At 39.9% G+C, this 22,307-nt stretch overlaps 1 protein-coding gene across 2 annotated transcripts in view; it reads right to left on the reverse strand.

Annotated features, from left to right (window-relative positions):
• LOC126485150 (CWF19-like protein 1) overlaps nucleotides 1-20,812 on the reverse strand; it is a 150,628-nt gene extending 129,816 nt beyond the window's left edge. Inside the window, exons 1-2 of one of the 2 annotated variants that reach the window (XM_050108818.1) lie at nucleotides 20,615-20,812; nucleotides 13,050-13,210 (exon numbers count right to left, since the gene is read on the reverse strand). In XM_050108818.1, coding sequence (XP_049964775.1) covers nucleotides 13,050-13,210; nucleotides 20,615-20,634 — 181 coding nt within the window. In that variant the 5' untranslated portion in view covers nucleotides 20,635-20,812. The remainder of the gene's footprint in view (nucleotides 1-13,049; nucleotides 13,211-20,614) is intronic. The other variant, XM_050108817.1, reaches the window with a different exon arrangement.
• Nucleotides 20,813-22,307: the final 1,495 nt, after the last annotated feature.

Consider the following 22,307-nt stretch of genomic DNA (forward strand, 5'->3'; position numbering starts at 1 on the left):
TGTTCCACAATTTTCAGACCTAATGAATTTGGTGCAATTACTGATGGTTATCCATGGAGATAAGTAATAATATGGTGTAATCTGTCAATGCCTGAACCACTTGAAAAAAAAAAATATGTGCACATAGACAGATATCAGGCATGAGCATGATTATAATACCAGAAGCACGGGTTTTTCATTTGTTATTTGACAGTAAATGGAGATTTTATTGTTATGCTGGTTATATTTGGTACTGCTGATTCATATGTACAGAGTGAATTTGTGTGAGATGTGGCAGCAATGTGAAATGTAGTACAGTGAGGACACGATGTAAATCATACTGACTTAATTGTGCAAAGGTAACCATATTCACATTTATACAGTAACAGAGTGATTCAGTTATGGACGACCTGTTAGTTGAACAAACCAGTTAATTGTGAATATTCACTTACCCACAGCTGGTGACTTGATGGCGTGAACGTATGAATCTTGAGTATGATGTATGAGAGTTAAATCATGAACATAAAGTAGTACAATACCATGAACAACATGCAAGAAGTTCCATGGGAGTGTACTGTAACATGCTAGGCACATTGTTGAACTGAACTGACTGTCGACAAAGATCACTTCCAAGACAGTATTTTAGTACTGTGCTATTGAGAGTATTATGGCTTTTAAAATATGTCCTGTGAGACGCTGTAATCAATGCACCATAAAGATTCCCAGTTAGAATGCTTTATGAGTGTGTAAACAGTTTCTCAGAGACATGTTCAACAGACTATTGTCTGCTATTAGCAAGAAATGATATATGTATGTAATAGAATTACTATGTTTGAATCACAGACTGCTGTCTCCTGAATCCCTCTCGATTCCAGTTGCAGTTGGTAAAAAATGATTAAGGGTATTGACTTATGTTTTCTCATAGAAACAAGTGCTTTAAAACAGTTTCAGTTTCATGAGGTTCTTACTTAATTTATTGCTCATGTTTTTGTATGAATGTTGCAAGTTGACAGCTCATGGTGAAGTTACCTCATGCAATTTTCATCAAGATTTGACCAAATGCAGGAGCACATATACAAAATAACCAAACCATAGTGAAATAATATCCCACCCTGAGAGCAAAATGAATGAGCCATAATGAGAAAGATCGCAAACCCTTAAACAAATCTGTACTCCAGCACTTGATGAAACTTTGTTGTAAGTGAAAATTAATTAACTTCGTGATTGTTGTTGTTGTTGTGGTCTTCAGTCCTGAGACTGGTTTGATGCAGCTCTCCATGCTACTCTATCCTGTGCAAGCTTGTTCATCTCCCAGTACGTACTGCAGCCTACGTCCTTCTGAATCTGCTTAGTGTATTCATCTCTTGGTCTCCCTCTCGGTTTTTACCCTCCACCCTGCCCTCAAATACTAAATTGGTGATCCCTTGATGCCTCAGAACATGTCCTACCAACCGATCCCTTCTTCTAGTCAAGTTGTGCCACAAACTCCTCTTCTCCCCAATTCTATTCAGTACCTCCTCATTAGTTATGTGATCTACCCATCTAAACTTCAGCATTCTTCTGTAGCACCACATTTCGAAGGCTTCTATTCTCTTTGTGTCCAAACTATTTATCATCCATGTTTCACTTCAATACATGGCTACACTCCATACAAATACTTTCAGAAACGACTTCCTGGCACTTAAATCTATACTTGAAGTTAAGAAATTTCTCTTCTTCAGAAACGCTTTCCTTCCCATTGCCAGTCTATATTTTACATCCTCTCTACTTCGACTATCATCAGTTATTTTGCTCCCCAAATAGCAAAACTCCCTTACTACTTTAAGCGTCTCATTTCCTAATCTAATTCCCTCAGCATCACCCGACTTAATTCGACTACATTCCATTATCCTCGTTTTGCTTTTGTTGATGTTCATCTTATATCCTCCTTTTAAGACACTGTCCATACCATTCAACTGCTCTTCCAAGTCCTTTGCTGTCTCTGACAGAATTACAATGTCATCGGCGAACCTTAAAGTTTTTATTTCTTCTCCGTGGATTTTAATACCTACTCCGAATTTTTCTTTTGTTTCTTTTACTGCTTGCTCAATATACAGATTGAACAACATTGGGGAGAGGCTACAACCCTGTCTCATTCCCTTCCCAACCACTGCTTCCCTTTCATGTCCCTCGACTCTTATAACTGCCATCTGGATTCTGTACAAATTGTAAATAGCCTTTTGCTCCCTGTATTTTACACCTGCCACCTTCAGAATTTGAAAGAGAGTATTTCAGTCAACATTGTCAAAAGCTTTCTCTAAGTCTACAAATGCTAGCAACATAGGTTTGTCTTTTCTTAATCTAGCTTCTAAAATAAGTCGTAGGGTCAGTATTGCCTCACGTGTTCCCATATTTCTAAGGAATCCAAACTGATCTTCCCTGAGGTCGGCTTAACTTTGTGATATGGACTTGCTATTTATTTTTTTTTTTTTTAAGTTAGAAAATGAGTGAGAAAAAGAGATAGGGAGATAAGGAGAGAGAGAGAGACAGAGAGGAGAGAGAGAGAGAGAGAGAGAGAGAGAGAATCTGGCAAACCGAAAAAATCCCGTATGACTGGAAGATTGCTCTGATTCATCCACTACATAAAAAAGATAATAAATCAGATGTAAACAACTATAGGAGGATCTTTCTATTACCAGATGCCTACAAAATTTTATCGGGTTGTCTCTTGAATAGAACACAACAGCAATTAGAGCCCAAAGTAGCAGAATGTTAAGCAGGATTCAGACTGAACACATCTTGTCCAGAGAAAATTTTCAACCTTGAAACCATACTCAAAATGTGAGCTTTCAGACAAAAACCTGTAGTATGCACATTCGTAGATTTCAAAAAAGCATATGATTCAATAGACAGGTCCTCACTATTCCAAATTTTAGAAGAGAGGGAATTAGATCCTAAAACATGAGAAATCATAAAATAAACACTAATTGGCATGTAATCTAAAGTAAAAATTGTGGTGGAGATCTCAGAACCCTTTACATTAAAACAGGTGTGAGACAAGGTGATGGACTCTTTCCTGTTCTGCTCAAAGTAGTTCTACACAAAGTCATGGAATGATGGGAGAAAGAACTCAAGAAATGTGGGGTTTGGGAGCCAAGCTGACTGGGCATTGCCAAAAGCAACCTCTACATACCATATCTTGCATTTGCGGATGACCTGGCAATACTAACAGAGAATGAGCAGTCTGCAATCAAACAGCTGGAAATACTCAAAGGATGTGCAGAAAAAGTAGGTTTACAAATTTCTTTTGAGAAAACTGAATTCTTTTGTTCAAAAACAGAAATTGCAAGCTTGAAAACAAAATATGGTAAAATTAATAGGGTCCCATACTTTAAATACCTTGGAGAATTCATCAAACTGACATATATTGAAAAACTCTCGCAGCAACATCGCCTTCAAAAAGTTAAAAAAGACAACAACAAAAAAGTCAAGAGGGGCAAAAATTCGACACTAAGATACTCTCACAAAATCAGCAATCCTCTACGCAAGTGAAACACTAACTCTTAACAGAAAACAACAACTTGAAGACATCAAAAAAGAAGAGAGAAAGATCATCAGGAAAATTCTACGGGGAAGACATACCCAAGACGGTTATAGGCTAGAATCAATTAACAATCAATTAAAACAACAGAAATGTTTTCAAACATCAAAATTAATATTAGGGATAGGCAAATGAAATTCTCTGGTCATCTCAGCCGACTACCAGAAAACTGATTGATGAAGAGAATAATAGATTATGTAACATCACTTAAGAATTCCACACCTTGGTTAGATGAAATTCGAAAGGACCTAAATAATGCAAACATAAGACCAGCCAACATTCTAGAAAGAGACACCATCAGACACAAAGTAGACAAATGAAGTTTTATCCCAGCAACCAAAAGAAAAGCAGTAATGACCAAAGTGGTCAGATTGGCGTAAACAAGTCTTTTCGGAAAGAATGAAACTCTATTGGAAGAACAAGAAGAACTCAAAGAAGAACTGATTGAGTTATTTGCTTAATGTATTCCATTTCTGGTGAGAATTCACCAATAATAATAAAAATAATAATACAGTGCAAACAGTAATGGTCCTACCACAAACAAACAGCATGTAAAGAAGGAAAACAACTCTGATTCATTAGGCGTAGTTGACAAATCTACAGTTTGTGTAACAAACTAACAGTAACAACAACAACAATAATAATAATAATAATAATAATAATAATAATACAAGGCTATTCTACATGATGGACCCATTTTCAAAACTTCGTATTTATTCAAGTACAAATCCAAAATGAACAAGCTTTATATCAATGAAAAGAGGAAGTTTCAAAGTTTTCTTTTCATAATGTTTGATATCAATTTAATAATTTGAAATAATTTGTAATTAATTAGTTTTTAATCATTATTTAATAATTAGAAATGTGATGAATGTTATAAATGTTCAATGTGGCCACCGTTGGCTGTACAGCAAACATCGACACAACAGCCAAACTCATCCCACATGCGAAAGCAACCTGCTATTACTGTGCACATGGCAGCAGTGATCCAGTTCCGCAGATCATTCAGAGTGAGTGGTAGAGGCAGGACGTAAACAGCTTCCTTCACATAACCCCATAAGAAATAGTCGCAGGGTGTGAGATCAGGAGATCTCCATGGCTGGAACTGGATAGCCAGGTCCTCAAGTCCCCTGCGACCGATCCAGCGCTGAGGAAGGAAGTAATTCAAAAAGCCTTGTACATCACGGTGCCAATGGGGTGGAGCTCCATCCTGTTGGAAAATTAAGTCCTGGGAACCTTCCACAATTTGAGGGAACAGCTATTGTTCCAACATGTCCAGGTACGTGATTCCCATTACAGTTCTTTCTGCAAAGAAAAATGATCCATAAACCTTTGTATGGGATATGGCACAGAACACATTGGTCTTCAGTGAGTCTCTTTCATGTTGCAATGGTGAATGTGGATTTTCCAAACCCCATATGCAAAAATTGTGTCTGTTGACTTTTCCACTAAGGCGGAATGTCGCTTCATCACTAAAAATTACACACTGTACAAAAGCTTCATCCTCCATCTTTGCTAGCACATAAACACAAAATGTGAGATGCTTCTCTTTGTCATTGGTGTTGAGTGCCTGCACAAGTTGTAATCAATAGGGCTTGCACAGTAAACGCCGTCTCAGAACTTTCCATACAGTTGGTTGGGGTATCCAAGTTCTAGACTGGCTCTGTTGGTAGACTTATTGGGACTGCGCACAAAACTTTCTCAAATCCGTCCTCTAACACATGCAGTCAGCCTGTACTTTTTCCTTTGCAAACACTCCCAGTCTGTTTAAATTGCTTAAACCAACAGCTACTGCTTTTGCGAGTTGGTGGTTGAACTCCAAATTTGGTAGAAAATGCCCGCTGCATTGCAATTTGCGACTCACTTTTCGTGAATGCAGAAAACCTCGTGCTCCACAGTCGCCATCACACTCACAACTGACAGTGAAATGGAATGACGGCCCTATTGCCGTGCGAACTCTACCAACCACTTCTGAAACCATCACCGCCCGCCTGCCTGCCTGCCACCGCCAGCCAAAAACTTTGAAATTTCCTCTTTTCATTGGTATAAAGCTCGTTCATTTTGGATTTGTACTTGAATACATACAAATTTTTGAAAATGGGTCCATCATTTAGAATAACCCTTTATTGTGCAAACAGTAATGGTGCTATCACATTCTCGTAAGTCACAACAAATTCTCACCTTTGATGATGTCTCCTCAAAGACAATGATGTAATGAGTTATGTTTGCTACACAATCCTCAGTCCACTAACACACCTGGTCTAATATTTCATAAGTGCACATTTCCTTTATTGAAGAGGGCTGAGGAAATAAACTGAATGAAAAGTGTCTAGAAATTAAAAACTGTTACATCAGCTGGGCCCAACAATTTATAACATTTTGGGACTGCTGAACAAAAAGCATGAGCAGAGCATTCCCAAATCGAGGTATCACAACACTGAAAATCATGAAGTCTACACAATTTCGGAGAGGAACTGACCCACATATTTCATCTTAGTCATAGACCATGGAGTTGAAAAATGCACAAACACTTATAAGAGCGCACAAATCAAAGATTGGTACAGAGTAATAGAAAAACCTCATGAAGTGACAAATTTTTTAAATAGTATTGTGAAGAAGTTGTACACCATAATTTGCCTTCGAGACATGTAGCCTTCACAATGAATTACACAGCAGAAAGAATGATGATGATCCCCACAACAGGTCTTGAAGTCAGGAAGGCAATACAGAGATTGAAAATATAAGAGGTCAGCAGGCATAGATGAGATTTTGGTCTCTGTTCTGAAGATGCACATAGACAGCATACAAATTCCATTAACAAACATAACATATAATTATCTAATCAGTTCTTTTGTTTCTGTATTTTTCCAAGGCACAACAGGCATGCCCAAGTTGTGCCCTTACTAATTAAATGAACAAGGAGAATACAGAAAACTGCAGGCAGTTTCACTACTGTCAGCATTCTAAAAAATAACTGGATCAATCATCAAAAACAGAGTAATGAGTTACATGAATAAAAACAACCTGTTTAATGAAGAACAGTTGGGTTCCACAGTGGCAGAAGTACAATATCAGCTATTACAGAGTTCACAAAAGTGGTATTTGAAGCTCTTGACAAGGATGACTATGGCACAGGTATATTCTCAGACCTGTCCAAGACTTTTGGCATTGCTGACCATAAAATGCTACTGAATAAACAAGAAGCACAAGGTGTAAGAATAACGGCAAATAAGTGGTTCCAGTCTTACCTGGAAAGCAGGACGTAAAAGGCAGAGATTGTTCATCTGCCTGTTGATGATAAAATTTTTAGTACAAAAATTATCAGATAAGAAATATATAAATGTAGGTGTGCCTCAGGTTAGTCTATTGCATCAGAATCTGTTCTTAATATGCATGGTGTAACTACATTCCCTTTACAGAATTTGAGGACAGGTTCCTTACACCAAAACAAGAAAAAGAGTCTACCAAACATGGGCTCTAAATACATCCCTTGAGAGCTATGAGCACTAACCTTCGATACTGTGAAACATTTCTTCTGCTGCAAGCTCTTTGATTTCCAAATTTTGGAGTAGGTAGCATGGACCAAAGCAAGAAAAAAATTGACCAGTAAACTTGGGCTTTAAAATGCTTACCTGAAGAGCTATGAGCACTTCTTCAATAGAAGAGACGTGTTTCACAGTAGTGAAGATGAGCAAGTGTGCATAGCTCTTAAATTAAGCACTTTAGAGCCCTTGTCCACTGGACATTTTTTCTTGTTTTGGTGCATACTATCTCCCCTCAAAATATGAAAAGCAAAGAGCTTGCAGTAGAAGAGATGTATTTCACAGAATCAAAGATGAGCAAGTACCCACAGCTCTTAAGGCATCCATTTGAGAGCCTTTGTTTACTAGAATTTTTTTCTTGTTTTGGTGTTAAGTAACCTGTCCTCAAAAACTGTAAAGGGAATTTAGTTACACACTGTACAGCAATGACTTTCCAGAGAGCATATAACCTGATGAAAAAGCTCTCTTTGTTGATGACAGCAACATCCTAGTCACTGATAAAAGACCAGAACTCCTAATAGAGGAGGCAAATGAAATCTCAAGGCATGTTTATTATTGAACAGTATGTAATCAATTAACAGTAACTGTAAAGAAAACAAACAACAACCCATGTCTTGTGGCGACTTACTATTCATACATACATTCAATTCTTAGCTGTTAAATTCTTTCCTGGGGATCAAAGGCAAAAAACATGGACACAATTACACAATTTTTAAACTGCAGAAAGGATCATAAGAATAATAATTATAAGTAGCAGTCAGGCTCACTGCAAAGAACTATTCAAAAAACTGAATAATTTAAGGGTAAAGAAGACCACTCAAATGCCTGAGGCCCTACAGGGCATGTGTGCCTTTTGGTGTGTGTGTGTGTGTGTGTGTGTGTGTGTGTGTGTGTGTGTGTGTGTGTGTGTGTGTGTGTGCCATTCAGTTGTGTATGTCAGGGCAAACATTAGTAAGTATTTCACTAATACTTCTATACACAATCATGGGACAGGAGCCAGTTAGGACTCAACATTTAACAAGGGAAAATAAATCAAAAATTCAAAACAGCATTTTATATCAGAGAATAAAATTGTGTAATAAATTGCCCAAGAAGACAAAAAACATTACTAAAATCCACATATTTAAAAAGACAGCTAAAACATAATTTAAAAAAGCACACACTTCACAATTAAAAATTGTCTGAATGACATAGAAAAGGGGTCACCGCAAAACATAATTATGATGTAATGCTTTCACAAGCAAATATGCAGAGATCTACAGTGCACCAAAGTTAGTGTCCAGTCCCTAGCAAACTGAAATTGACGGTAACAAAGTATTAGCTGAAATGCTTAACTCTGTTTTCAAATATTCTTTTACACAGGAAAATCCATAAGCATTGCTCCTACCACTGAAATCGTTAAAACTGAACAAAGCTGCAGGGCCCAATGAAATCCTTAACAGATTATTTATTAAATCTGTGCTGAGTTAGCCTTTCTTCCAACTAAAAGTTATCACAGATCCCTAAAACAAAAAACTGTTCCCAGTAGTTCGAAGAAGTACAGGTAACACCCATCTACAAGAAAGTTAGTATTGTAGAAGTGATCTACAAAACTACCTTCTAATATCCTTGACATTGATTTGTAGTAGCATCTTAAAACATATTCTGAGCTCAAACATAATGAGGCATCTTCAACAGAATGATCTCCTCCATGCCAACCAGCATGGATTCTGAAACATACAGAAAGCTTTGGATCGAGGCACTCAAGTAGATGCAGTATTTCTTGATTTTCAAAAAGCATTTGACTCAGTACCACACCAGTGCTTGTTGCCAAAAGTTCAGGCATATGGGGTATCAAGTGAACTATGTGACTGGATTGAAGACTTCTGGGTGGGCAGGACATAGCATGTTATCTTCGATGGAGAGTCATTGTCAGATGCAGAAGTAAATCAGGGTATGTCCCAGGGAAGTGAGTTGGGACTCTTGCCGTTCATGTTGTACATTAATGACCTCGTGGACAATATTAATTGTAATTTTGGTCTTTTTGCAGATGATGCAGTTAACTATAATGAAGTACTGTTTGAAAGAAGCTGTATAAATATTCAGTCTGATCTTGACAAGATTTCAAAGCAGTGCAAAGACTGGCACCTTGTTTTAAATGTTCATAAACATAAAATTGTGCACTCCACAAAATGAAAATATGTGGTATCTTATGACTATAATATCAATGAGCCACAGCTGGAATCAGCCAACTAACACAAACACCTGAGTATAAAATTTCGTAGGGATATGAAATGGAATGATTGTGGGTAAAGCAGACGGTAGACTTCGGTTTATTGGTAGAGTACTGCGGAAGTGCAATCAGTCCACAAAGAAGATTGCTTACAAATTACTCATGTCATCCATTCGAGAATTCTGCTGAAGTGTGTGGGATCCGTGGCAAATAAGACCAACAGGGGATATTGAATGTATACAGAGAAGAGCAGCAGAAATGTTTACATGTTTGTTCAACACGTGGGAGAATGTTACAGCAATTCTGAAGAAAGTAAACTGGCAGACTCTTGAAGATAGACATAAACTCTCCTGAAAAAGTCTACTAATAAAGTCTCAAAAACATATTTTGAACGATGATTCTACAAATATACTACAACACCCTCTATATCACTCACATATTGATCGTGAGGACAAAAAAAAAAAAAAAACATACACCATCCAAACAGGCCATGAAGGCCCTACGTTACTGACCGGCCACCATGTCATCCTCAGCCCTTGGGTGTCACCAGATGCAGCAATTATGGAGGGGCATGTGGACAGCACACTGCTCTCCCGCCCATTGTCAGTTTTTGTGACCAGCACTGCTACATCTCAGTCAAGTAGCTCCTCAACTAGGCCTTACAAGGGCTGAGTGCACTCCTCTTGCCAGCAGCACTCGGCAGACCCGCATGGTGACCCATCCAAGTGCTAGCCAAGCAGTGCTTAACTACGGTGATGTGACGTAAACCAGTGTTACCACAGCAGCAAGGCCGTTGACATCATGAAGACTCCACACATGAATGGAATGGGAAAAAATGCTAATAACCGGGACAAATGGATGCACTCTCTGCCATGCACTTCACAGTGGTTCACAGATTATGGATGTATATGTAGATACCATGTGCAGTGGTGCAGTGCAAAATTATGTTTTATATTATAATATCCTTGGTGCAAATTATGTGTGATCAAAATGTCACTGTTTAATAGGAACAAACCAAATGAGGTAGTACAGCTGTTAAGACACTGTCCTCATATTCAGGAGGATTGAATTAGCTCTATCTGCCACCCCGATTTAGCTTTACCCAGATTTCCTAAATCATTTCAGGCAAACACCGGGATGGTTCCTGGAGCACGGCTACAGCCAACCACATGTCCTATCATCGTAACAACATACTTACACATTCTATTTGTACATATATATATGAACTTTTTAGACTCCTGAAGTTAATTACTGGCCAGCGTTTCTGTCCCATAATTTGTTAGTTTTCTTCATTGAAATTGCCATTTAGGTTATACAGGGTGTGTAAATAAAGTTTAAAGACTGGTCTCAGAATACAAAATTTATTGAATACTTTCTTATATCAGACTAAAATTCTTCAAACTAGGTGTCTTGAAAATGCACACACCACTCCCAACAAGATTTCCACTGCTAGTAAACTCCCTAGAATTCCTTAACCAGAATGCTGTTCAAAACCCTTGTCGAAGCCTTTTGGACCACTGCGATGCTATCAAACTGCTTCCGTTTCGGGTCTCTCTTCATCCAGGGAAACAAAAAGAAGTCACTGGGGGCGAGGTCGGGGCTATAGGGAGGCTGCGGCAGTGTTGCCACATTGAACTGGGTCAAAACTTACGTGACGGCGAAGCAGGTGTGAACGGTCCCATTGTCATGGTGGAGCACCCAGTCGTCTTTCTTCTCCAGGCGGACTCGATCCCACAAACGGAGGACTACTCGAGTATAATACCGACCATTGACAGTCTGTCCGGCAGGCACAAACTCTTTGTGTATCATTCCTTTTGTGTCAAAGGAAACAATGAGCATGCTTTTCACACATGACTTGCTCCTGCAGGCTTTCTTCATCTTTGGTGTAGCGGAGATGTGCCACTCCAAGCTTTGCCTCTTCAACTCTGGCTTGTATACGAAGACCCAGGTCTCATCACCATTGACCACTCTGTCCCAAAAATTAGGCTCAGTTTGTAAACATTGAAGTATTTCCTGCAAAACAGCCAGGCACTGCTCCCTCTGTTCACCAGAGAGCACTTTAGGAACAAGTTTTTCACACACTTTTCTCATCGTCAGATCTTCTGCCACTAGCTGAAACACAGTTTAGTGATTCAAACCCACTTCATCTGCCATCATTCTGATGCTGAGACGTCCATCACTGTTTAAAACTTGACACACTTCGGCCAGATTTTCACCAGTTTTACTCATAGAAGATCTTCCAGAGCATTCATTGTCCTCCAAGTCTTCACAGCCATCTTTGAATCTCTTGTGCCACATGAAAACCATGGCACATGACATGGCATATTCTTTATAGGCCCCTTGAATCATTTCCATACAGGTCTTGTTTAATTTTACACAACATTTTATCGAACACCACTGCTCCAAGAGACGCTGCATTTTGGCCGCTCCGATTTCTCAACGATGTTTCAAAACAAACACTCCCTGCACTCGCAATGTTTTCACTCCAGCATTTCGCCAGTGAATGCCAATGCTTGGCTCACTTAGCCAACACCCCGCCACAACCAGGCGCAGGTGATGACACCGGTCTTCACGTGCACTGTTACTCAGGAAAAAATCTGTTTTGAAACTATTTCCTCAGCATGTATATCTAAGGTACATAATTTCAGACAATATTATATATGTCTCTTTTGTTACAAAGAGGGAACTGACTGGGTTCAGCCAAGGCACTAAGGCAGAGGCCCATAAGTTCACGCTTATGTCAGGCAGATTTCACAGGCATTATTTGTGCTCAGATTCAGTGTTTGCCAATTAATGTGAAGTGAAAAACATTAGAGAACCATTAAACCTGTTTATTGGTCAGATATATCAGAAAAATTATTTTAAGAGGATATGTTAATTCTAAAGATTATCGTATGAACCATCTTCATATCTCCTTATCATCTATTGTAAAGGACTTCCATAGTACTTCAGAGCTGGGCTCAGAGTGATGGTCAAGTTCAATGGTTTCTGGTATGGCTTCATGCCTTTAGTTTTGTTTAGTGGCAATATGAAGATAGATGCCTATGGAAACATTTTGGAGAAATCATGCTTCCTAAAATGTGGCAATCATTTGGGTTTAGCCCCGCCCAAATCAGCATGATAATGGTCTTTTTCATAAATGAAGCTTCATTGCATCATGGTTTGCAGAAAACAAAATGGATTTGATGGGCAATTTGGCAAAAAATCTCTCCTTGGAGCCATCAAACACATTTTGGATGGACTAGGGCATGGGTTACATGTCCAATCAATTAACTTAAAACAGCTATTCACTGGATGCTGCTTCTATTTTACTTATACCAAAACTGTTACAAGAATCACAGTTATGAACAGTCATAATGCTTAGCAAAATTTCCTACTATTTTGAAGAACTTTGTCAAGCTAATCTACCTTTCAATGCCTGTTGTTCTGCATTGCACTTCTGCTTGTGTTTTTCTTTGTTCCCCTGTCTCTTGAGACTTATTATACTGATTCTATTCTCCAATTCTTCAAGCACTAACGATTTTGCTGCTGAGTGCCCTTAAAAGGCAACCACAATCACAATACTGTTTAGCAATAGCAGTTTTCTTTATTAGGAAAGGACAAGAGAGCACAGCTATGAAATGTCTGAAGTTCTATGATCCATTACACATACAGTAAATATTTCCACAACCTGATAAGCATTAGTAAACTAAATGTTTTAACAGTACCAACATCCATACTTAGAGACTCTGCTTACCTTTCAACATTCCTGCTTTGTATGGCTGCCATGAGTCAGCTGATTGCCCAAAAAAATTTCCAACACACAGAAGGAATTCAAAGGGTCCGTTTTTTTTATTTACATTTTCCACTCGTTTAAAGAGAGTTGTGAAATCTCCATCCACACTGCCACAAACTAAACTGTAAAAACAATTTGTATCATAGAAACACAAAAGTAACACACACACACACACACACACACACACACACACACACACACACACACACACACACAAACAAACACACCAAAACACTAGACAGTAATTTCAGACAGTTTTCTATCACAATATCAACGATTTTGTGATTACATATTTACAAAAACTTAGTTCTGAGACTTTGACAGATGAATCATTCACAGGATAGGGGGAGGAGAACTTTAACTGTATGATATTGTTTATCAACTTGTGTGTGTCTACGAGGAAAGCATGAGAAATGAAGAAATGCATTGAAATCAGTGACAGAGAAAAATTCCAAATGGGATATGATAAATTTACTATTAAAAATATACAATCCTGAAGCTCTAACTATAAGAGGAGAAGAGTGTAGTGTAACATGGCATTGTTTATCTGTGGCTATCCATGGGAGGAGGGTGAAATGAAATTAATGATACTAAAAGAGTCCAAATGAAAAACTGTTATGACATCAAAATATTCAACACGGCATCCCTCACTACAAAATCTGATTAATTAGTAAGAGTTCTGGAGTTTAGAATGAACAAATAACTACAGTATGTAGTAGGGACTAGACAGGCGAGATCAGCAGGTTAAATGGGAAGATAAAATAACAAATTAAAATGAACAATAAAGAGGAAAATTCTTGAAATTCTGAATGTTGTATCTACAGTCAAACTTAAGAAAGTGGTGATACTTAACACTGATTAACACAAACTTAACAGGAGTCTGACAAACTTGTTTACATATACATATGGTGGGTGTAAAAGCATAATTTGGAATTTCAATTTGGGCAACATACAAAGGAAGCTACACACATTAAAAAGATATGCAGATACACAACAGACAGTTGTCTGTTACATTTCTGCACTTTTTTTTTTTTTCAGATTACTTTACTTCTATCCCGTGACTACACTAAGGCATTTAAACAGAGGGAGAGTTGCAGTAATCATCACAATTGCAGTGCTCTCTCAATTACATGCTCCTCAACAGAGAGCTAAATCAAACCAGGCTGTAAATTAGGGTTCATTAGTGTCCCCTAATAAAAAAAAAAAAAAAGCACTGACAGTGCTTCAGCAACCATAGTGGCACTGCAAATAATTAAAAAAAAAAAAATGCTGTACGGTACTTGTGTATCTCAAATGTGTGTGGGCTGATCTTCGGCATATACCAAAACCAAACAATAACCAAGATAAAGACAGTCTGATCACAAGTGAATATCTCTTTGCACATCTGTGAAATCAAAATAATTTAGCAGTGCTAACTGGCATAAACCACAGCTGTTGTAACTGCCATCATGGCTGGTCTCCGTATATTGGTATAACCACTCAGTTGGAAACCAGCAGTATTCTTAAAAGTCCTGGATGCTCCTGGAGTGTTGCAACACAGGAGTTACGTGACACTTGGGGCACCTGCATGTCAATATCCCTACCCTAGCATGTATAAGTACTGGCCACCCAGCTGACAAGAGGCATTAAACTGGCGACCGCTGTGGAGCAGGTTATCGCCATGTAGCCCACAGAAGCAATGTTGTTCTACCATCTTCTGCTGGTGGAATCATCAATGTCTACCATTCTATGGGACTGCCTACTACACAGTCCAGTATCAACTCCAATGGGCCAAGGACAGCAAAATGAAAGCTGAAATTTTAAATTTAGCATTTGAGAAATCTTTCACGCGGGAGGATCGTACAAACATACCGCCGTTTGAGTCTCATACAGATTCCCATATGGAAATAGTGATAGACATCCCTGGGGTTGTGAAGCAGCTGAATGGGTTGAAAGTATATAAATTGCCAGGTCCTGATGGGATTCCAATTCGGTTTTACAGAGGTACTCTACTGCATTGCCTCCTTATTTAGCTAGCATTTATCGCGAATCTCTTGCCCAACGTAAAGTCCCGAGCGACTGGAAAAAAGCGCAGGTGACGTCTGTACATAAGAAGGGTAGAAGGACGGATCCTCAAAATTACAGACCAAAATCCTTAACATCGGTTTGTTGCAGGATTCTCGAACATATTCTCAGTTCGAATATAATGAATTTCCTTGAGGCAGAGAAGTTGCTGTCCATGCATCAGCACGGCTTTAGAAAGCATTGCTCCTGCGAAATGCAACTCGCCCTTTTTTCACATGATATCTTGCGAACCATGGATGAAGGGTATCAGATGGATGCCATATTCCTTGACTTCCGGAAAGCACTTGACTCAGTGCCCCACTGCAGACTCCTAACTAAGGTACGAGCATATGGGATTGGTTCCCAAGTATTTGAGTGGCTCGAAGACTTCTTAAGTAATAGAACCCAGTACGTTGTCCTCGATGGTGAGTGTTCATCGGAGGTGAGGGTATCATCTGGAGTGCCCCAGGGAAGTGTGGTAGGTCCGCTGTTGTTTTCTATATACATAAATGATCTTTTGGATAGGGTGGATAGCAATGTGTGGATGTTTGCTGATGATGCTGTGGTGTACGGGAAGGTGTCGTCGTTGAGTGACTGTAGGAGGATACAAGATGACTTGGACAGGATTTGTGATTGGTGTAAAGAATGGCAGCTAACTCTAAATATAGATAAATGTAAATTAATGCAGATGAATAGGAAAAAGAATCAAAGAATCCTGTAATGTTTGAATACTCCATTAGTAGTGTAGCGCTTGACACAGTCACGTCGATTAAATATTTGCGCGTAACATTGCAGAGCGATATGAAGTGGGACAAGCACGTAATGGCAGTTGTGGGGAAGGAGGATAGTCGTCTTCGGTTCATTAGTAGAATTTTGGGACGATGTGGTTCATCTGTAAAGGAGACTGCTTATAAAACACTAATACGACCTATTCTTGAGTACTGCTCGAGCATTTGGGATCCATATCAGGTCAGATTGAGGGAGGACATAGAAGCAATTCAGAGGCGAACTGCTAGATTTGTTACTGGTAGGTTTGATCATCATGCGAGTGTTACAGAAATGCTTCAGGAACTCGGGTGGGAGTCTCTAGAGGAAAGGAGGCCTTCTTTTCGCGAATTGCTACTGAGGAAATTTAGAGAACCAGCATTTGACGTTGACTGCAGTACAATTTTACTGCCACCAACTTACATTTTGCGGAAAGACCACAAAGATAAGATAAGAGAGATTAGGGCTCGTACAGAGACATATAGGCAGTCATTTTTCCCTCATTCTGTTAGGGAGTGGAACAGGGAGAGAAGATGCTAGTTGTGGTATGAGGTACCCTCCGCCAAGCACCGTATGGTGGATTGCGGAGTATGTATGTAGATGTAGGATTGAACCAAGGTCCTTACAGTCACCAACTCACTTGATGTTTACTATTGCCAGCCAGAGCCATTCAGATGTTGGGAGCCAGGGTTTGCTCCCTGGATGACACTGCCCTCTCTGCAAGGTGCCGCCAGTCAAGTAGCAATATCATACGGCCGCTGCTAGAAAGTAAGGGGCGACTGCATCACAGTGCCAGATACTCAGCATCAATTGTGCGGAGTACCTGACTAGCAAACACACACTGCTTCAAGCCACACTGCACTGCTTGGAAATACGGAAGCGTCCGATCCCGCCCGTCTGTTTTGACCCATGACGTCACAAATATGACGGAAACAAAAACAAACACACACACTTTCCACAAGAAGCCTAATGACACTAACGGGACAAGCGCGGGAAATGGAGTGTTTTGGGTGGGGGGGCAAACTAAATATAAACAAATTTAGACGCCTTGCGTAGCTACAACGTGTAAGTGAAGACAGCCATGCATGAATACCCACCCACCTCCCCAGGGGTCGTAACCCCTGCAACCCATAGAAGATGAAGATGCTTCAGTAGCTGATTAGTGTTTTTTGTCTTTTTTAAAAAAATCTCGCGGGATAGAACGAACAGATCAGAAAAGTAAATAAAATAAGATAAAACAGAACTGGAGACAGCCACACTCAGACCAAACTCCGCGCCGTCATGACGTCACACACAACACCCTTACGTCACGGGTCAAAGCCGACGCATGGGGTCGGACGCTTCTGTCGACCCTACTGCTTTACAAGCTGCAGCCAGGATACTGACAATGCATTGCCATCAGGGATCGCAGTTCAATGCCCACTCCCATCGGCTGTACAAGGGCACTGGATCTTGGTGTATAGCAAAACTAAGAGATAACTAGTTCAAATCTGAGTGCGACTAGATTTGCATCTGCTTCCAGTAAGAGACCAGAATCTGGGGTGACAGAGTGGAACCTTCAATGATGAATAGTCTTCTTCTCCTGCCCCCCCCCCCCCTCCCTACCCCCAACCACCACACAATGGGGTCAACACTACCCAGCAGTGTCAATGCCATTACAATCTACTACTGGATAATGTTCAATACCACACTGCCCCAACCTGTGCATTGTGAAATGTCTGGATATTCTTTGGCATTTTGTCTTTTATATTTCCACTAGTATTTATTCCAGACTCACATTAGCAAAGAGCACAAACAAATGCAGAGTCCGGCAGCAATCCAAAGCAGATTCCAGGAGCAGAACTAACTCCTAAGTTAGATGGGTTGTCTGTAAGGCAACCCGCATCTACATGACTACTCTATACGTGTTTAACTGTTTGGCAGGGGGTTCATAAAACCATTTTCAGGTTATTTCTTGACCATTCCACTCTTGAGTAGCACAAGTGAAAAATGACACCAAGATCATTCTCTGATTTCTCTTATCTGAGGTAGAGTCCAATACATTGTAATCACTCATTAAACCACAGATTCCAGAAGGCAATCCAAGTGAGCAGTCACTCACATCCAAAGGTTAAGCCGCAAGCAGAGTACAGGTCACAGCAATGTCAACAATGGAGTGCAAAACTTACAGAAGATGGAGCACAGTGAGAATCAAACACATTGTGCTTGTAGCTGATTCAGCCCAGTTCATGGCACCATCAGTGTGGCACAGAGATCAGCTGAAGAACAACAAAGTCTTCTCAGCTGCGTTCAGATAGTCTGGGAACTAAAATCTGATGGGAGGCATCCTTTGCATTATCTTCCACAAGCTCTGTGATCAGTTCCTTGTTTACATTAGCTGGCTGAAAACCTGCCTGTGTAGTACCCTCTTTATTGTTGTAGTCTGTCTCCAGATCTAGCTCACATGTATGTCTTCTGCTTCTGCTGGGATACAAGACTGTCCACCAAGTGTTCAATAAACTGTTGAAACTGGTTCCAAGTGGGATAAATTAGCTTCAAGCCAGCAGATACCACAGGCCAGTCCACTTGTATGATTCCTGCCTGCTGAAGGAAGGTCTTTACAGGACGTGGTGAGCTTGTGCGTTATTTTCTTGAAAGACTTAAGCACCATCATAATGTTGAAGGCAGCATTGGACAATAAGTTGTAGGATCCTGTCCTGATACTACACAGCCCTCAAATTACGCTTAATAACAACGAGAGGCAACTGACATCCATACTCAGTTACAGGTCAAAACATGTTTGTTGAGCCTACAAGACTGCATGCCAGAGAAGTGTATTGGTAGCCAGCCAATCGACACCCTTCAACGATGAACATAAGATGGCAGACAAATCCTGGACTAATCAGTGAAGACCCATTGATCTAAGTTTCACTTCTGGTGTCTCTTACAGCAAGGCACTGGAGGTTTCGTACTGTTGTTTGTAATGTACACTATCAGGCAAAATTGATTGAGAGGAGATGACTGTATACTGTTTGAATTCACACAGCCATCCCAGTTGTCTCAAGGGGAAAAAAAGGGAGGGAGGGGGACAATCACTAAGAGGCCGATCTTCAATGTTTTATGCCTCACAGTAGTAGATGAATATTCAAATGATGTCACTGTGGTACGCCAATTCGGCAGGATCTTCCTATGCTGGTAATACTTTTTGTGAAAAGTGACACGTTGCATACAGCCTAAGTTTAAAAGGATTCTTTGAGACATTTTGACAGGCTGAATAGCACACACAAATGACACTGCCATGTTCACAATTTGAGGACATAGTGCACATTACTGAAGAGTAGTGAGCATGTAGTTTTACTTTCACCTCAATTACACAGGTGACAGCCCAATCTTGCTGTTTCGAGTTTTGTGACCTGTTGGGAAATGGATAGCATGATGTCATGTCACATTGTCACTGCTATTATAGACATTTTAATTTGCCAAACATGACTTACTGAGAATCTCAATGTTGACGGAATGTCAGAAAATGGCTGAGCTGGTGTTCATATAAAGTTAATTTGTGGGAGGGTGGGGAGACTAAACTCAAAATGTTAAAATGTTTTTCAGCTACAGTTGACCTGTGTCTCACACGAAACTCATACAGTGGTGTTGTGTCACACAAGTATATAATGGAACTATTTATCAGAAATGTAAAAGACTGCTAAGAGAATGTTAAATGTTAAGAACAAAAGGAGACCAATAGAGAAGAGGAGGAAAGAGTTGTCACTGTTCTGATATTTCTTACATCCTGTTCAACATAGACAGTTGCAATTATGTGTGGGAGGGGGGGAGTTAGATCTCCATATGCTTAACCAAGAACAGCCTATACACTCTCAGTCATTTGTAATATCGTCTTAAGAAATCAACTTTGAGTGTTGATGGGTAAGGCAAGACGAAAGCACTTACTGGAAGCACAAACACACTGAAGAGGCGAAGAAACTGGTACACCTGCCTAATATCATGAAGGTGCCCTGTGACCACGCAGCAGTGCCGCAACACGACGTGGTACGGATTCAACTAATGTCTGAAGTAGTGCTGGAGGGAATTGACACCATAAATCCTACAGCGCTGTCCGTAAATCCATAGGAGTACGAGCAGGTGGAGATCTCTTCTGAACAGCATGTTGCATGGTATCCGAGATACAGTCACTAATGTTCATATTCAGGGAGATTGGTGGGCAGCAGGAGTGTTTTAACTCAGCAGAGTGTTCCTAGAGCCAGTCTGTAGCAGTTCTGGACGTGTGCGGCATCGCTGAAGGCAGCAGTAGTACACACTTTGCAACATTAAACACAAAGGTAGAGATGGAGATAGCAGCCAGTGTACCCAAACTGCAAAGTGGGCATCTACACACTTGAAGAAGCTTAAAGGCATAGAAAAACAAACCAAATTTCATTTAACCAAACTGCAATTATTTTGTCTGAGAATTCAGGGGATCTTCAACCAGACACTTCAATGGCTAGTGGTCGCCTCTGATAATGTTGTGGAAGATGCACAATATTTCAGCAAGACACATAATCATCATCTCCAGATGCTCCTGAAGATAACGAGCAGCTTCCACAACATTATCCGTTGCGTCGCCTGTGAACCAATGAAGCAGTTACCACGTCAGTAAAGTCTCAAACAGCATATCTGACACTGCAATATTTGAAGCCTGTCAGAAAGAACGAACGTTCAAATACATTACACATAAAAATACTTACATTTTTATCTTCTCAGTCATGATTCGATAACTTTAGGGTCAGTAGGCCAGTTAAAATTACTGAAATAATTCGAAACAATGTGCTTCTCTATAGAAAGACATTCTAACATCACTAGTAAGTAAGATAACGCAAACGCCCGTCTACCTTTTGGTTGACGCTAATCTGTTTACCAACAAACACAATGCCCTTAACGATATAACTATCGATAGGTAACTAAATCAATCGAGAGTTTGGGGGGGAAATCGCATAAGGCCAATCCGCTGTCACTAATTTAATTACAATTTCAAAACTGCTACAGTATTTTGATGGTCTGCACAGTCACACTGGCGAATACTGCAGCTCTAGCAATGATTATGCTTTATGCTTTATGATTTTTCAACTCTCGTATTTGTACGTGGCTGCGAGTCTTCGCTTCGTTGTCGCAAATTTTAGGTTGGCACGTAAGTTCGTAGCGTTTTTTTTTTTTTTTTTTTTTTTTTGCGTGTTGGTTTGTGGGATAAAGACCAATCTATGTTCCAGGCGTTATGGGTTTATGTATGAATTGTCATTTTTATTTGTAATTCACTGTTGCTATTTGAGTTTACAAATCGTCATTTGGAGATAGTGAGTGGAGTTGTGGACACTAGAAAGTAAAGAAACCTGAACATTTCCAGCATATTATTCTATTTGAGTTTAATAGAGGGTTGACGGCAGAGGAGGCTGCCAGAAGCATTGGCGCAATGTATAGTGATAATGACTTTGGGCAGAGCACGGAAAGAAAATGGTTTTCTCGTTTTAAGGAGGATCGTATTGACATTAATAACTCTCCGTGTTTAGGAAGACCTTCGCAGTTTGATGAATATCGTGTAAATGCATTAGTCCACAATGACACATAACAGACTCCTCGAGGTCTGGCAAAAGTGGTGACCTATGATTATTCCATCATCGTGCGACATTCGCAACTAATGGGGAAGGTTCAAAAATCGGTTGTATGTGTACCACATGTTCTAAGCCAAAATTACAAATATCGGCAGGTGATTATATCTACTTGCTCATCATAAGTGGCTCATGAACAGCACCGACCATTCCTACCTTTACCGTTACTGACGACGATAAATGGGGTTTTATGCTAACATAAGGAGAAGAAAGGAAGGCTGAGCCCAAACAAAGCAGCAGTTCCCTGTACAAAGACGGGTGTCATCTACAAAAGATAATGTTATGCATCTGGTGAAACAGTGACAATGTGGTGTACTCCAAATTGCTCCCCTGAGGTCTAACTTTCACAGCTGTCATTTATTGTCAACAACTGAGACATCTTGCAAACGCAATACAAGAAGAATGACCAGAAAGACTTTATGAAGTGGTGCTATTCGACAGTACAATTTGGTGTACATCAGGAGGTTCCTCCTCATCTAGTCTGATGACTTCGACCTATACTCTGTATTTCGTAAGGTCATTGTTGAACTCTACAGTTTGCGTTTTACACATTACACACACACATCCCCTCCAACTACCATCGTCCTAGCCCCTCTTGAGGGATAAAATGTCTGTATTTTGTTTTCTTCCATGGGTCCATCCATACAGTGTAAGAACTACATTACAGCTGCGTTACTTACTAGCCATTTTCGCTTTTCTGGAGTCTTCTGAACCGGCCCTATCATGGTGTTTTGCCTGCTGTTCTTTTTGTCAGATCTAGTTAATTCTGGCATATATT

This window comes from Schistocerca serialis, chromosome 6 (genome assembly GCF_023864345.2).
Source record: "Schistocerca serialis cubense isolate TAMUIC-IGC-003099 chromosome 6, iqSchSeri2.2, whole genome shotgun sequence".
NCBI lineage: Eukaryota > Metazoa > Arthropoda > Insecta > Orthoptera > Acrididae > Schistocerca > Schistocerca serialis.